General features: G+C 41.2%; 1 protein-coding gene across 1 annotated transcript in view; it reads left to right on the top strand.

Moving 5' to 3' along the window:
- The window catches only part of MALRD1 (MAM and LDL receptor class A domain containing 1), a 367,497-nt gene that overhangs the window by 205,982 nt on the left and 143,962 nt on the right, over positions 1 to 17,553 (top strand). Inside the window, exon 20 of the mRNA XM_060248396.1 lies at positions 13,163 to 13,291. Coding sequence (XP_060104379.1) covers positions 13,163 to 13,291 — 129 coding nt within the window. The remainder of the gene's footprint in view (positions 1 to 13,162; positions 13,292 to 17,553) is intronic.

Below are 17,553 nucleotides of genomic sequence, written 5' to 3'. Positions count from 1 at the left end.
GTTCCACCTCATTGTCCATTGAATAGTATGTGCAGCTGCATAACAATCCCTGGATGAGTTCCGCCACCTATTTTTCTACAAAATAACCCTTGATGAAGGCTCCAGAACCTCTTATAGAATGCTTATGAAAGTCCATGAGAATGCTATGAAGTCTTCTAAGAAAAACTTCTATGTGGCCTCCATAGAGTCTGCAAAGCTGTGCCCAGCTCAATTATTTAGAGTGATTCGGTCTCTGACAACTTTGCCATTGAGCAACCAAAAAGATAGGGAATTGGATATCGGTGCTGAGGCTTTCGCGACGTGTTTTGCAGATAAAATCTTGCCTCTCCATCAGGACCTCCCAGCCATGGTTGATACAGTATGTGAACTGGAAGCCCCTTGGTCACCAGATGGTCCAATACTGGACCGCTTCTGTCAACTCACATTGGAGGATGTAGACAGGATCTTGACTGCAGTAAAGCTTACCACCTGCCCCCTGGATCCCTGTCCATCCTGACTTGTGAAGGCTTGCCAGGATGATATCAGGGGCTCTCTGGGTGATAGTATTAACCTGTCCCTGACAAGTGGGACATTCCCAGAGATGTTAAAGGAGGTTGTAATTTGGCCGCTTCTGGAAAAACCTTCACTAGACCCTAGAGTACTAGCTAACTTCCACCCAGTTTCAAACCTGCCATTCCTGGGAAAGGTGGTTGAGAAAGCAGTAGTGGAGCAGCTGCAGGTTTTCCAGGATGAAACATCCACCCTGGACCCATTCCAGTCCAGTTTCTGCCTGGGCCATGGAACGGAGACAGTGTTAGTCACCCTCACAAATGACCTAAGAAGGCATCTGGACCAAGGCAGGTCAGCGCTGCTGATTCTTCTTGACCTATCAGCAGCATTTGACATGGTCAGCTATGACCTATTGACCTACTACCTCACCATTGCCAGGGTGCGGGGGGTAGCCTTGCAGTGGTTTTCCTCCTTCCTCCGGGGACGGGGACAAAGGGTGATGCTTGGCAAGCAGACCTCCCTGCGTCACCCACTTATATGTGGAGTGCCACAGGGAGCTGTTCTCTCGCCCATATTATTTAACATCTATATGCGCCTCATTGCCCAGATTGCCCGAGATTTTGGACTGGGCTGTCACCAGTATGCTGATGACACCCAGCTCTATCTGTTGATGGACGGCAGACCATCTTCTGCCCCTGAACAGCTATCCGAGGCATTAGGAGCCGTGGCAGGATGGTTACAGCAGAGTCAATTGAAGTTAAATCCAATTAAGATGGAGGTTCTGTCCCTGAATCAAGGGGGGTGGGTTCATGCACTCAGCTCCCAGCCCTGGGCAGTGCTGTTCTGGTACTGGCCCAACAGGTGAAGAATCTGGGGGTATTCTGGATGCCTCCCTCTCCATGGAGGCCCAGATCACAGCGGCTGCTGAATCTGCCTTTTTCCATCTATGGCAGATCAGGCAGCTAGCACCATATCTATCCCCCGAAGACCTGGCTACAGTGACCAATGCAATGGTGACTTCCAGGCTGGACTACTGTAACTCGCTCTACACTGGCCTACCCCTGAAACTGATCTGGATACTGCAGCAGGTGCAGAATGCAGCAGCATGCTGCTGACTGCATCACCTGTATGGGTGAGCATACAGCTGGCACTCCGTGACCTGCACTGTCTGCCTATAGAGTACCGGATCTGTTTCAAGGTGTTAGTTTTGACTTTTAAGGCCTTGCACGGCCTGGGACCAACATACCTACGGGACCGTCTCCTACCATATATGCCCCGGAGGTCGCTTTGTTCGGCCTCCCAAGATCTGAAGAGATGCCCGTTTTGCCTCTACCAGGGCCAGGACTTTCTCGGTCCTGGCCCAAACCTGGTGGAATCATCTCCCTATGGAGAGCCGGGCCCTACCTGGCTTGCTGGTCTTCTGTAGGGCCTGCAAAATGGAGCTGTTCCGCCAGGTCTTTGGATGAGGCAGTGGGCATCTATTTATCGATTGGTTGGCCTCCTTCCTACTGCTCTGCTGCTCTACTGCACTACTGCACTGTGATGCTGTATTGTGGTACTATTTTGTGCTATACCACCTTGCTGTCATGTCATCTTGCTGAATCATCTTGCTGCACTTTGATGAATGTTGTAATTGGTTTTATTATGATTTTATTGTGATTTAATTTCTATTTGCTGTACTCTGCTCTGAGCCCCCAATGGGAGAATGGGTGGAATATAAATAAACAAATAATAATAATAAAATAATAATAAGGGGTTGTTGTTTTTTTAAAAAAAAATCTTAAAATAAAACATGCTTAAAAGATTTAGCACTCTACAAAGAAAATGTGCTGGGTGAACTTGGTCTGGACATACTCAGTGGTTTGTTGTTATTCCTCATCTAAATAGTTCACGTTGCTTTCCTACTGAGAAAATCTGGATCATAAAGGCATGAATACAGTGAAAAGGGGGAGGCAAACCCTGTTGCACCCAGGAAAGCCTGTCACTCTCTCTCACTCTCTGTAGCAAGGCAAACAGCTCATTCTTTGAATAAAACTTGTTGGCCTTAAAGGTAATATGTACCCTGTGTGAATTGGGCAAAGGAAGCTCTGGCTCTTTCCCTCTCTCCAAGGTGGGAGGAAGGCGCCTCAACCAATAGAAGGAAGAGAGGCTTGGCTCAGTAGCTCTGCTCTGTGATTGAGATAGCAACCCTGGATTGCTCCCCCCCTCCCCAAGGGAGAAGCCTCAGCCAATTGAGAAAATATCTCTGTAGCTCCTGTACAATTGAATAAGTCTGTGATGTAAAAGGAAGCTGTGATGTAAAAGGAAACGAGACAGAGGGAGAAGGGAGTAGACTTGCTCGTGGGCCTGATAGGAACCCTTTAGGGGCCTGATTCAACCCCTGGGCCGCATGTTTGACACCTCTTTTCTAGAAAATCTCTGCAATGGTAAGTCAACTGTGGTGAGGATGCTTGTTTGCAAGGAGCCTAACAGTGCTATGTGCCCAAGCAGAACAAGTGCCCACTGTGGCAGTGGCAGTGCCACACACACAGGATTCAAAATCTCTCTGAATTACAAGCCTGAGGAGGGGTACTTTCTGCAAGGAAAGCAGCACAGAAGCACTGCATTGAATGCACTGGTGCTAAGCAGCAGAGCCCTGTGCCAACCAACCCAGTGATACAACTCTACCAACTATTGCCCAGTAGTCACCTGGGTATACAAAAAAATGAATGGACACAAATCTGAAATCAAGATTCACAAAGCTGAGCAGCCTGTTTTTAGAAACAGATTGCAACAGGAGATTGCAGGGGTTGCATTGCCCTGAGTTTTGTAATAAGTATTAAGATTGTAATTCAGCTGCTTAGCACCAGTGCATCAATGCATTGATCTTTCTCAATCTCCTCCTCTTCTTCACCCTCATCATTTTCTTCTTCTTCTTCTTTGGCATCATAATGGAAACAGTCCCTTTATCTTATGTCCATGTTGTATCATCCTTACATACAGATATCAAATTTTACATCTCTACCACATTTATCAGCTTCTTTGACATTTCTATACCTGATTTTCTTGTCATTAATAAACATCAGAGCTTGAAATTCATATTGTCTGGTACAGAGAGAATTACATTTGACATATCTGCGTTGTAGCTTGGATTCACAATCTCTTGATATCTTAGCCAACGAAGACTTGCTCATTGTGGAACTCACCTAGTGAAGCTGTGATGCCTCAAGCTAGAATTCTCTCTGAGTCAATATAATTTGTTAAGTCTGGTCTGTGTCAGAGTCTATGCCTGTCTTCAGATCAGATCTGGCCTTCTACATGACACATGTGGCTGCGTAAATTCCCTACAGCATTTGAACTAAAAGTGCACAATATTTGATATGACTCCTAGCTTCTGCCTGAGGAAATGTGTTATCTGGGTTTTCTAGAGATGACTGTCAAGGTCATCCACAGTCATAGACTTTACTGATGAACATGCTGATAAAATGTCACTGTTCCTATAAGTATCTGAGTATATGGCAGAGCATGCTGATGCTATGAAAATGAAAGCAGAATGTTTGCCAGAGTCCTTTTAAATGTATGGTTAAGCTTCATTCGCCACAGACAGAATTTCACTTCTAATAAATGTTTCTGAACTTGGCCCCAAAATGTATCTTAATTTTTCTCAGGGAAGAAGACTTCTTGACTGTTCTACATTTCTGAAAAGATTTTAAAGTAATGGCAATTGGCATTATAGTAATGTGGCAAAAGAGGCACCGAGATTGTTTCTTTAGGGTGTAATTATTGTAGGCCAGTGTAGTGTAATGTCTAGAGTGCTGGGCAAACTAGGGGAAATGGAGTCCATTCCCTTTTCAGGTCCGAATTGCAATGTGTGACCTTAGACTAGTCATTGGCTGCATTCACATTTCATAGCCAGGTATAAATAATGTGCTTAGACATAACAAATGCGTGGGAGGGTTTCATGTACTGAAGCTAGAAAACATGCATATTGCTCTAGTCACGCAAAATTGCATATATGACGAAGATTAGAGGTATGCACCGGAAAAATTATCATTTTAATTTTTGTCATTTAAGAAAGGAGAGGTATATTGGTTTTAAGAATTCTTCAAAATGTTATTGTTGTACCATGAAGACATGTTGGGTTCCATTTAGATCAAATCAGATATCTGCCCATTGTTTTCTGCATGGGGGGAAATGGCAGATTTTCCTAAGTGGATATTTTCCACCAAATGGTATCAAAATATCAGGGAACCTTGTTAACCCTCTCTTTTAATGGTACCTCAAGTTTCAAAGTGAACTGGATAAAAAAATCTGATTTTACAGCCTTTTAAAGAACATAAGAGAAGCCATGTTGGATCAGGCCAATGGCCCATCCAGTCCAACACTGTGTCACACAGTGGCCCAAAAAACCAAGTGCATTCAAGCGGTCCACCAGTAGGGCCAGGACACTAGAAGCCCTCCCACTGTGTCCCTCCCAAGCACCAAGAATACAGAGCATCATTGCCCCAGACAGAGAGTTCCAACGATAAGCTGTGGCTAATAGTCACTGATGAACCTCTGCTCCATTTGCTTATCCAATCCCCTCTTGAAGCTGTCTATAAGAAATAATAATGTGCCCCCAGCCATCCTTCCTGCAGAGCACAGTAGTGCTTGGGAGGTTCCATGGTGTCCACCAGTGCCTTTCCTGGTCTGCACAAAGTGTTTTCAGAAAGTGGGTGGGGTGAGGTGAAGTCCTGCCCAGTAAGGCTTCTGATTGCTCATTTAAGGTTTGTTTTGCTAAACAGATTAAAATAATATTTCAGCAACAGTTGCCACTACAGTGTTGGTTTTATTCTGACTCTTCTTTGCTAGTGTTTCTTTGAAATCTGCTTCTCTTACCCTCTGCACTTGGGCTTCCTGTAAGTCTGTGGTTGGTTCCACTTCCCACATGGCCATTTTGTAGTTATGTCCATCACAATGTGTCAGAATTCAAAAGCTGCCCACAGGCCCAGGTGCAGAGAGCTACAAAATGCATTGAATGCAACTCAATAAAAATTAAAGATATGAATTATACTTTTCTCATCCTTAATTGTAAGCCTGCTACTACTATATCACTATGATATTATGACCAGCTTTGATGTGATATGTATACAAAGTTTAAATTTTTAAACTTCCTATCCAGTGTTTTATTAATGTTCATGTAAATTTTAAAAAGGTTTCTGTATTCAAAAGAAATATGTGGGATTAGCAAGGCCTGTGTTTTGCTTTTCATTTCATGTGAGAATTTATCTGGCATGAGCTCTGTTTTTGTTGCAAGCATTGATTCACTGAGGAAATTTCCACTTTTAAAAGTTTTATTTTTGCTATAGTAAGTATAAACATCACTGAGGAAATTTCCACTTTTAAAAGTTTTATTTTTGCTATAGTAAGTATAAACATCACTGTCTGAACATATGAAACGGCCTTAAACTTAATCAAGTCAATTGTCCATCTAGAATAGTTAAATGTCTTCTACTATGAACTTCAGTAGTTCTTCAAGCAGAGTAGCATCATTTCCAAGTTCCAACACCTGGTTTCTGAGATCCTTCAGCATTCAAAATACTGATTGTTGCCACACTTTGGTATCAAATTCCTCCATTTTGGAGACAAGGAAGGGCATTGATATTTGTTTAAAAATGTATACTCTGCTTTTTCCCCAATAAGGACCTAAAGTGGCTTACAACATCATTCTCCCTTTCTCCATTTTATCATCACAATAACCACTTGGTGAGGTAAATTTGGCTGAGAAAGAGGGACTGGCCCAGCAGGGCTGGCTTGCCCACTAGGCAAACTAGGCATTTGTCTAGGGTGGTGGGAGGCGGGGGGCACTGAATTGGGAGGGGGCTGCTGCCACTGCCATCACCTAGCCATGCTGCCACCACCTCCTCCCTCCCCCCATGGGTAAAATGCTGCCACCCTCCCTCCCCTTCTGCAGCGGTGCACTCTGCTGCCCCCCACACACATACACTCAAAGGAGTGCTAGAATTGGTTGCACCTGCTTAAATGCAGCCCGGGCCTCTCAGCGCTGAATGAGGCTTCACTCCTTTGAGGGAAGCACTGAGAGGCCCAGGCTGTGTTTAAGCAGGTATGGCCAATTCTAGTGATGCTCCTCTGAGGGCATGGGGGGTGGGCTTCAGAGTGCGCCATCACAGAAGGGAAGGGGAGGGAAGGAGGGGGCCGGCAGTGTTTTACCTGCCAATCAGCTGATTGGCAGGGGGGGCTTTAACGAGCTCGGGAAGAGTGGCACTCCACCACCCTTTCCCAGGCATTGTAATGGTGGGGAAGGGAGGGAGGTGGAGGCACCATAGAGGGGGGCAGAAGGGTGCAGCACCGCAGAGGGGGACAGCGGGGCACAGTGGTGTGGAGGGGGGCAGTGGGCAGTGAGTCTGCCTGGGGTGTCATGCAGCTGGCCCTGGGCCCAAGATCACCCAGTAAGCTTCTATTGCAGAGAAAGTTTTGGACCTGGGCTTTGCAGAGTCTAGGCAGAGGACTGATATAGAGCATACTGTAGGAGAGATAGGGCAGGAGACTGATGTAGTATTGTTATGTTACATATTTCTAAGCCTCTTCCAGATTCTGAATCATAATTGATTTTATACTCTTGACTTACTAAACTTCCCTTTTGAAAATCTGCCTCATAGATGGTCCATCTTGGTTTTTTTATCATGTGTTTTGAATCCAAGTATAATGGATAGTGTACCAACTGCACTGGTAACCCAGTTCCATCTGTCTGAATATGGCTTTGTGTTAACATGATTACATTGGGTAGCTGTCTTCAGTGGCATTGATTATTTGTTATGGTTGACATTTTTCAAACTGATACAAAATATCCAGTGCTTGCCTATCAATAGTATGTTATAAATTCAAGAGGCCTTGCAGGATTTTGATTTGTGATGGGTAAAAAAATAATAAGGCCACAGCAACCAATAAAGAATCTAGAAGTCCAAATCCAAAGTGATATAGAAGTGGTTTGTGTATATTGCATTTTAAACTTATTATCAATTCTCCTTTGGGAGGAAATGTGAAACAGTAATCTGATCTTTTGTCGCAAAAAATGGTAGCACTCATAAAACTGTAAAACATAATACTTAACATTCATATAGCGCTCTACAACATTCAAAGTGATTCAAATACATTAGCACAATAATCCTTACAACATCTCTGCAAGACTGGTTAAATCAGGGGTGGTCAAACTGTGGCTCGTATTGTGTGGCTCCTGGAGGTCAAGGAACTTAATGCAGGCTTACTCTCATGTAAGCTTGGTTAGCATTGGGACCTCAAACTGTGTGCTGACCTGTAGGTGGGCAAATATTTCTACCATATGCAAAATGGGGAAGGAGGGGGAAATAGGCAGGCTTGCAAGCTCTTCTCCTCCTCCACAGAGGTCACCTGGAGACCTAGAGCAGGGAAAGAGAGCACAAGAGTTGAGAAAACCACTGGAAGAAGAGATCAAATGAAAGAGGGCGGTGTATGGTTCCCCCTTAGTTTCATAGCTCTTGTAGGAGCTGTATTTACCAACCTTGGTGTCAAGGCAAAGAGAGTTGCTTATTGATGCAAACAGTGGTCAGTGATTTACATGGTGAATGTGTATTTCCTTCTCCCTCTGATGTAAAAAATTAATTCCCTAACCATTCCCTATGTTGTACTTCATTCCTTGTCTGAAGACGTATGCATGCATATGAAAGCTTACATTCTGAATCAAACTTTGAAAGCTTACATTCTGAATCAAAAAACACCTGCCATAGAGTCCACTCTCAAATGCATCAATTTTCTTCAGGGGAACTGTCTATAATCTGGAGGTAAGCTATAATTCAGGGTGGGGGGAGCCCCAGGTTCTGCCTGGAGGCTGGCATCCCTAGCAATTAGCTTGGCTTTTTTAAAATCACATTTTTACATAAATTAAATTTGAGATTAAAATTACACAGACAACAGTCAATACACATTACGTTAGTTTATGTAGAGTTACAGAGGTAAAAAGTATCACACCAACAAATTGTATTTGTAACAAAGAGTGATAACATTTCATGTCTTAGAAAAGCAATTTTTATAGCTTTTGTAGTTGTGCCCAACCAACTGGTATAAAGTTATTGTCTACCCAGTAGTCAATTAAGGGGTGCCATTTTTCTTTAGGAAATTGCATTGCTCTGTGGATTCTACTAAAATATTCTCCATTATATATTGATTCCACAGTTTGCAATACCATAGAGATAGGCTAGGTGCTGCTTGGTTTTTCCATTTGGCGGCAACTGATGTTCCAGCAGCTACAATCATTCTGTTTCTTGGGGGATATGTTCCTTGAGGCCAGTAGTTCAGCAGTAAGAAGAAGATATTGGATTTATATCCCACCCTATACTTTGAATCTCAGAGTCTCAGAGTGGTCACAATCTCCTTTACCTTTCCCTACACACACACAACAGACACCCTGTGGGGTAGGTGGGGCTGAGAGAGCTGTTATAGAAGCTGCCCTTTCAAGGATAACTCCTATGAGAGCTATGGCTGACCCAAGGCCATTCCAGCAGCAGCGAGTGGAGGAGTGGGGAATTAAACCCGGTTCTCCCAGAGTCGGTGCACTTAACCACTGGCTTTGCTTGATGGAGGGTGCCTGAACCAAATATGGAACTCAAAACTGTTAACTTTACCAATCATAACAACAAATCTCCAATCATTTAAAATAATGACTAAATGATACAATGCACCACTTAAGATTTCACAAATGATATTTGACGATATATCTACTATTTGTGATATATTCTGCTGCCTCCAACCTGCATTGTCTTTTCAAAAATCCAACATTCCTAGCTGATTTGAAGGGAAGTTGTAAAATTTGTTTCAAGTCTAAGTGGAATGTCACACCCAGATATCAATTTAATTTGGGATAGTGTCTCCCTACATAATTTTGTATCCTTTCATAGCACCACCAACAATAAATATGTGTCCTAGTTTGCTTACAATCTCTCCAACATTTAGGGCTTCGGGATGGTATATGTGAAACCTTAAGTGGCATATTGTATTATCTAGTCATGATTTTGAATGATTGGAGCTTGGTTGTTATGATTGGTGAAGTTAACAGTTTTGAGTTCCATATTTTGCTTCAGGCATCCTCATCAAGTAGTATTCTGCAATCCCTTTGCCATTCTGATCATTAATGTGATGTTTTAGAATTCAGACTATTTAGTAACATTTTGTAAATATGCAAGATTAAGCACAATTTATGTTGCCATATTCCTGTATTATTTTTAAAACTCTGTTAAGGGCTCTTTGAGAATTTTGGAGAATTTTAATTGAGCAGACATATGGCTGAGTTGTAAGTAAGGGTATGCTCTGTCCCGGTTTTCCTTCTAAGTCTGTAAGATGCCAGTATTTGAGGATATATCTACTATTTGTGTCATATTTTGCTGCATCCAATATTTAAATAATAATAGAGTTTTGTCCCAGTTTTGAACTTTCCTGAGTCTCCAACTTAGAGCAAGATGCTTAGTGAATAATCAAATTAATTTCCAAAGTGCATCCATTATTCAAAATTCTTCCTGGGCCTTACATAGGTTTTTGGTTATCCACAGTTGCTAAGATCATTTACCATTTATTAAAATTGTCAAGGAATATTTCTTGGCCTCTGTTTTGTGGTAGCCACAGTAGGTAGCTTTGAACTGAGGCATTCCATCCTCTCTAATAATCTGGAAATTGCCAGTATACTCTGAAGAACTCATTTTACTTTCATTGTGCAAAATGAATTTTTCAGGCTTAACCTTGATGTGATCAAACTCCCAGGTTGGCCACACCACAGCATTTCAGCACTTTTTCTTCTCGGCTGTTCGGCAACTCCCCATAGGTTGTCCTATGAATACACTTGAGAAGCACAGCAGGTGAAAACAGGAAATTCTTTAAAAATGCATACATTTCCTATACTGTTACACTAGCTTGCTTTGTCTTTTCAAAAATCCAACATTTTATTCCTTGCTGATTCGAAGGGAAGTTGTAAAATTTGTTTTGGGGAAAGAAATGTTCCTTTCTTTTATCAGTGGTACTCTTTGTACAGTTGGTGTATACATTTGAGTTTATTTGGGATTTAAAAGATATGCTGTGTTTAACATGAAGGAATACTCTTAATTATGATGTTTTGAAACTATTTTATTTTCCATGTAATAAAATAGCCAGGGTCCAGGGATACCAGCTTCTATTGATCACAATGAGGGAAGCACACACATTTTTAAAGGATCGCCATCGTTTCTGCCTGAGGAGCAGCCCAGAATTTCAAAACTTGTCTTCTGTTTAACAAACCACGTCCAGAAGCAGCATTGATGGTGGGACCTTATGCTGGACTCCCCATCTTTGTGTATCTGGAAGTTCTCCCAGCATATGAAACTTAACCAGTCTTATCCTAATATCTACATAGTGGGTGTAAAGAATGGTGGTCAACCAGCTTGAAGAAAAATGTCCTATCCCTTTAATAGAGGCTTAATATGTGGAAATGGGTATCTGGAAGGTTTTTATGGCATGGGAGTAAAGACACAGGACATCTTTTTCTGTTGGCAGTTGGCAATCTTAGGTATAAGAATATTACAAATAGTGATTAGGTTAGGCCACTCAGTGAATCAATCCATAGTTAGTGTTAGAAACTCAGATTTCCTGGGGCCACCATTCTATCTTGACTCCTGGCATCATCAGATATAATATATATCTGATATTAGGTATAAATCAGAGCTAGAATACTCTGTAGAAGGCCTTTTAAAAATTAGATTGCCTTACTGCTCTCTAATGTAAAATGGACACATTGATCTTCAGAGGAAGGTCAGACTAGGGAACAACAATCTTTTATGATTAAAAAAAGGCAAATTACATCAAAATTGAGAGAAAGAGGTCAATAAATAGTATAGCAAAATTCATTTGCATAGCGGAAACTATGCAACTTAATGTTACTAACTGACATACATAATCCATAAAGTTTCCACAGCTCAAACACTGGTTGTTGTGAGTCCTTTAATAGGAAGTAGCATACATGAAGTCTCACACAGGTAATAAATATATGCAGGAGTACCCTGAGCTGTTGTTTTAATGTATTAAGATAAATCTGTGCACAGTCTGAATTTGGATTACAGGCAACTGTTTACCTCTACTATTACCTTTTTGCAAAGCATATCTAAGAATCTCTTTAGTTAGTCCCATTAAAAGCTTTGCCCATTTGTCCCTTCAGAAATTGGTTATTCTGACATCCCACCTACTCCTCCAATATACCTTAAATGCAAAGATTTCATTTTCTTTTTAAAACAGCTACATTTGTTTCCATGTTGACTGAGTCACATTTGGCTCTAGAACCGCAAGCTGCAAACTCCTCAGACTACTGTGCCTTTGTTTCATTTTTCCTTTGCTTTTGGGACACTAACAATAAAGTAGGTTTATGAAATTTGCCCTTGAATATGTTTTGTCCCCATGGCTTTGTATATTTTTGTCAATCTTTACATCATATAATTCTCATTTTTTCCAGTATTGGTATAATTTCAATTGGAAATGGATTTTGATTTCTTTTTCATGTCCCCTTTTAATTTTGTTAGCAAATCATTTTTTTTTTTTTTTGCTTTCAAGGTTATAGTTAAGTGCAAGTGTGAACCCACAAGAATTTTCAGGGGGCATCTCATTTCCCCTCCCACACTATTTCCTCTTTCCCTGAAAACCCTCATAGCCTCTCCCTTTTTTCTGCCTCCTCTTCTTCCCACCCACCAGCCAGTTTACATTTATGTACACCCATGTCATCAGTTTTTGATCCTTCTCTTCCTCTGAAAGCTCTAGTTTATTTTTGTTGTGTAGAAGTAGTTTTACTTTGAAAGAATCTCAAAAATGTTCCCAAGAGTATGGTATATAAGGAAAGGAAAGGTCCCCTGTGCAAGCATCAGTCATTTCTGACTCTGGGGTGACGTTGCTTTCACAATGTTTTCACAGCAGACTTTTTACGGGGTGGTTTGCCATTGCCTTCTCCAGTCATCTACGCTTCCCCCCCCCCCCAGCAAGCTGGGTACTCATTTTACTGACCTCAGAAGGATGGAAGGCTGAGTCAACCTCGAGCCAGCTACCTGAAAACCCAGCTTCCACCGGGGATCAAACTCAGGTTGTGAGCAGAGCTTAGGACTGCAGTACTGCAACTTTAACACTCTGCACCACAGGGTTCTTTTTGTGGTATGTAAACATACTAATAAATTAATTAATTGCCTGCAGATATAATATTGTATGGATGTGGTGATTAGCAGAAACTAAGATATTTCCTTGCAGTACGTTTGAAAAGATGTCTGGAACTCACTATGATTTAAAATTTGCTTGGGATAACATGATGGATGGGCCTGCCTTAGGAAAATGCAAGGAAAACTCTTCTATAGATGCACAGATTCTACACATTTTCATTTCATATTCACACACCTGGGGAACAAATAAAGCAAGCAAATAACTTCTGTGGTGCTGAGTTGGATTCCTATCCAGTTAATACTTCCTCATCCATTAAGCCTTGAATGTGGGCAATAGAGTAGTCTAATCCAGTACAAGCTATCATTAAACGTGACTGGGGCAGAGGGAGTGGGATCTGTTTGAAGCTGTAAATTACTAAAGTGATGGTGTATAATGGGTAAACAAATCAGACAGGGCAGTGCTTGATTTAATTAAAGTATTGACTGAGCTATCCTCTTGGTTTCAGTTGGAGAGGATCCTGGGGTGTGCCTTACTATTACCGATTTTGTGTGCTGGAACAAGAATTGCATTGAGTCCCACCTTGTTTGTGACTACAAGGCTGACTGTAGCGACCAGTCAGACGAGGCTGACTGCAGTAAGTACTTAAATATGAATTCAAATAAGCTGCAATTTGTCTTAGCCTAGCTGCTGTAACACAGCTTCTTACAGCTACTTGGGAGAGGATAATTATGAACATGCTGCTTCTCTGCTAGTTCTCTCCGAGCTTGAGACTTGGCATTTTCAGATACCTGGGGATTTTTGCTGAACAAAGAACTATTTGAATGCAGAACTGATCTGCACCTAACTCATACATTCTCCAAAAAAGGATTTTCTTTCTTTCCTTAGAGAAACAAAGCTTCTGAGAACCTCTGAATCTAGTGTGCTCCATAGATTAATCATATTTGGTTTGATTTTTAAGAAAAATCAATGGCAAGCTCACAAATTATTAGAAAAAGTATACTGTACTACTTGTTTTTAATATTAAAGTGACAGTGAAGCAGATCCCTTAAGAGGAATATGGATTAATTTTGTGCAGCAGTAGTTGGGAAAACAGCAATATTAAAATGGCTCATTCTGTTTTAAACAGATAATTTTTGTTGGCTGGCTGTTTTCACTGAGCTTGTGTATAGGCAATCCCTTCTTCAGATTTAGATCATGATATTGTGTTGCTGTCATTGCCTGTGGTGCAGAGGTGTGATAGCCTGGAAAATGCCAAAATTTACTCCCAGAAATGTGAACATGCTGCTACAGCAATCATGCATTATTTTTGTTCTGACTGATATAGATATCCCTTGGAAAGTGATTACGATGAGTAGTACACACCCATCCACACATTCATGCAGAAGGAAAGCATTTTAAAGAGTGCAATTGATACAAAAAGAATGCTTGCAATCTAGACTAATACATTTCCCATTTCCACTGATTGGTGTATCATAAGTACTCCACTGAAAACTTCCATTGACTTGCATGAATTCAGGAATTATAAAACAATGTGAATATCTCTTTTCCACTTGCAGTACAGTATCTACTCACCCAAGCAGTTTATTAGCTTGTTTGTTTAAAACACTAATCCCCAAACCTTATATATCCTCAAGGAGCTTTACAGAACAAAATGACTACTACTAAAAAAAAAGTATCAGAAAAATCACCCTAAAATCACCCATGTAAGAGAATATTAAAAAGTAACAGTGCCATGTATAGTGGTTAGAGCCAATGTTCCCTCTATTTCCCCACCCCTACTGAATGGAGCAGTTCACATCCTGAGTAGTATGTAACTGCTTTGATCTTAAAATGGGCAATGGGCAGTGCAAGACCCTGTGTAGCTCCAAATTGCTTCTGAGCTGGGGTTCCTGTATTAATGAGCAGCTGCTCAAGTGTGAGGGTTAGAGGGAACACTGGTTAGAGCATTGGCCTGGAGAAGAGTGGGATATGAATTCCATATATAATCCAGCATGTACTGAACAGATCATAAAGAACAAGAGGATTCGTGTTGGAGAAGGCAATTTTCTTCTCCCTGCTGCAAATATTGTTCATCATCTGTGGTTTACTCAACAAGTTTTGTAAGTAAACCACATTTTTTTCCTGTTCTGACTGACCCATGATAGCTGATTCTTGATTTATCATACAAGTCCTCTTGAAAGTGAAGCATATTGCAGAAGGGGCAAATGTTGACTAAAACAAAACAATTTAACACAAGACGCATATGGCATCACCAATCACATAGAGCATAAACTGACTGCATGAACAGATGATTATAGAATGCAATGATAAGATAAACCATTTGTTTTGTGTTATGGTCTTCCTATGTCTTTCACTGAAAATAATGCCATACAGCCTATTGTGGTTAATATTGATTTAGATGGTCCTGTTTTGAAAGGACAATTAGCTGTGGCAGGTATAGGCAACCTTTTAAGCCTAAGTATTGTAAGAAATGCAGCATCTGCTTGTGAAAAGGTTAGTGAGCTGGCAATAAAAATGGGTGAAAGAAAGAGATGAAGGCTGTATTTGGCTCAGCATGCTCAAAGCAAGCATTGGCTAGCATCTCAGTACTTTGGGCAGGTCTGGGAGACATTTATGGTCAATCATGCCCATTGGCTTTGCTTACATCACTGGACCCAGCTGTGTTGCCAGTGGCTCAGCTGCTTGGGCTGTGATCTGGCCCTGAATGTCAAGCAAAATGGACTGGTGTGGCACTGTCAGCACACATGCTAGGGGTTGACTGCCATGGGTTGTTATGCAGAATTTATTAAAATATTCTTGGGCTTCTCCAGTGAAGTTTTAATCACCCTATTGTCATAGAGAGAGGAAGGGTGACTTGGTATAGGCTGATCTTGTCAGATCTAAGAAGCTAAGAGAGTACTAGATGGAAGACCACCAAGGAAGACTCTGAAGAGAGAGGCAATGGCAAACTCCCTTGTGTATTTGGGGTCACTGTTAGTTGACGGCAACCTGAAAGCACTTATATAAGTACTGCCATAGAGATCAAATCAAAGAGAAAAACCAGGGAATATGGTGTAACAGAGAGTACAAAACCAAAAGAAACACTGCATGTAACATACAATAAAGAATATAATGACCTTGTTAATGCATTACAAACTTTGACTTTTATCTCCACAATATATAGTAAATTTTTATTTTATTTTATTTATTTATTTATTCGGGATTTGTATCCCGCCCTTCCCAGGAGTGGCTCAGGGCGGCTTCCAACAATAACAATTTAACAATTTAAATATAAACAATTAAATACTTCACATTTAAACATTAAAACCAATACATTTCAATTCATAAAAACAATGCATCACAATAAAGTGTAAGTGTAAGTAATACAACTAACAGCAAAAACCACCAACGATTGTATCAAAGACCAATTTATCTGTTGTAGCTGAAGATACACAGGTGGAGAAACTCACATAACTATCCTCATAGTCCCAATCCTTGCAACGTGGAAATAAATTATCCAAAAAAATGACATAGGACCAGGGCCAGCCCATCCATTAGGCAGCCCTAGGTGGCTGTATAGGGTGTGACCCGGGGGGGGCACTAGCTTGGGCCCCTCCCACCCACCCTCGCCTCATTGGCAAGGGAAATAGGCAAGCATGGTGGCACAGCTACTGCTTCTCAGAGTGTACACAGAAGAAGATTTAGAAACATGACTACATTCTGGATTCAGGTTGTTACTTGCTACCATTGAGAGCCAGTTTGATGTAGTGGTTAAGTGCATGGACTCTAATCTGGGAGAACCAAGTTTGATTCCCAATTCCTTCACATGCATCTGCTGGAGTGACCTTGGGACAGTCATAACTCTGTTAGAAGCTGTCCTGGAAAGAGCAGTTTCTGTCAAAACTCTCAGCCCCACCTACCTCACAGGGTGTCTCTTGTGGAGAGGGGAAGGGGAAGGAGATTATAAACCACTTTGAGACTCGTTTGGGCAGTGAAGGGTGGGGTATAAATCCAATCTTCTCCTCCTCCATCATTGATTCCTCATTTGCAGTTCTATGTCAATTGTTTTGGACAATTTATTTGCATATTGCCAAGGATTGGGACTTTGAAAAGAGTTCTGTGACCTTCACCTATGTATCTTCAGCTACATTAGATAAACTTGGTATTTCATACAATTGTTGGTGGTCTTTGTATCACTTATACATTATTGCGATACAGTTTGTAACATTAACAAAGTTGCTATATTTTTATTGTCTGTTACATGCATTGTTTCTTTTGGCTTTGTACTTTAGAGATCAAATCAGCATTGGATATTATTGTTTCAAATTCTGAAGAAAAGAGACTTCTTTGCCTCAAAACTCTAATATTTCAGTAAACACACCATCACTTTGAAAAACACTTTGGTAAATTCATTTCTTGAAATGTTTTTACAGCATCAAAAAGCAAAGCATCAGTCCTGGAACCTAATGCTCTGTAATGATCCCACTGCAAACCAATGAAGATAATGATTTATTCCATAAATGCTATTACAGGGTATGGTGCTTGCTAGCGGTTTTTTGAAAGCATTCCCGAAGGACTGCTGATAGCATCTTCTTTCCTTTCTTATTCGGACAATGAATAGAAGTATGCAATCCCATAAATCAGTTTGAGCCTCCATAAAGCAACCCAAACTTTGTAACAATAGATGAAAGGTGTTCATAAGGGATGAAAAAGTACTGGTAGAGCAGACATTTAAAGCAGAAAGCCGAGCTCAGTGCCTTGCCTTTAATAGTAGGCTGTAAGAGGAGAGGTCACAAGAGGGGCAGAACCTTTCTGAGATGGGGCCACTTGGCTGGTATACTTTAATACAGGTTATTTGACTTTTTGTACCTATCCTTTCTCCAGCCTTAGCAGATTATGGAGTCCTGGGCTATCAGT

This window comes from Heteronotia binoei, chromosome 10, assembly GCF_032191835.1.
Source record: "Heteronotia binoei isolate CCM8104 ecotype False Entrance Well chromosome 10, APGP_CSIRO_Hbin_v1, whole genome shotgun sequence".
In the NCBI taxonomy this organism is placed as follows: Eukaryota; Metazoa; Chordata; class Lepidosauria; order Squamata; family Gekkonidae; genus Heteronotia; species Heteronotia binoei.
The sequence above is the reverse complement of the archived record's forward strand: the minus strand, read 5'-3'. Positions and strand labels throughout refer to the sequence as shown.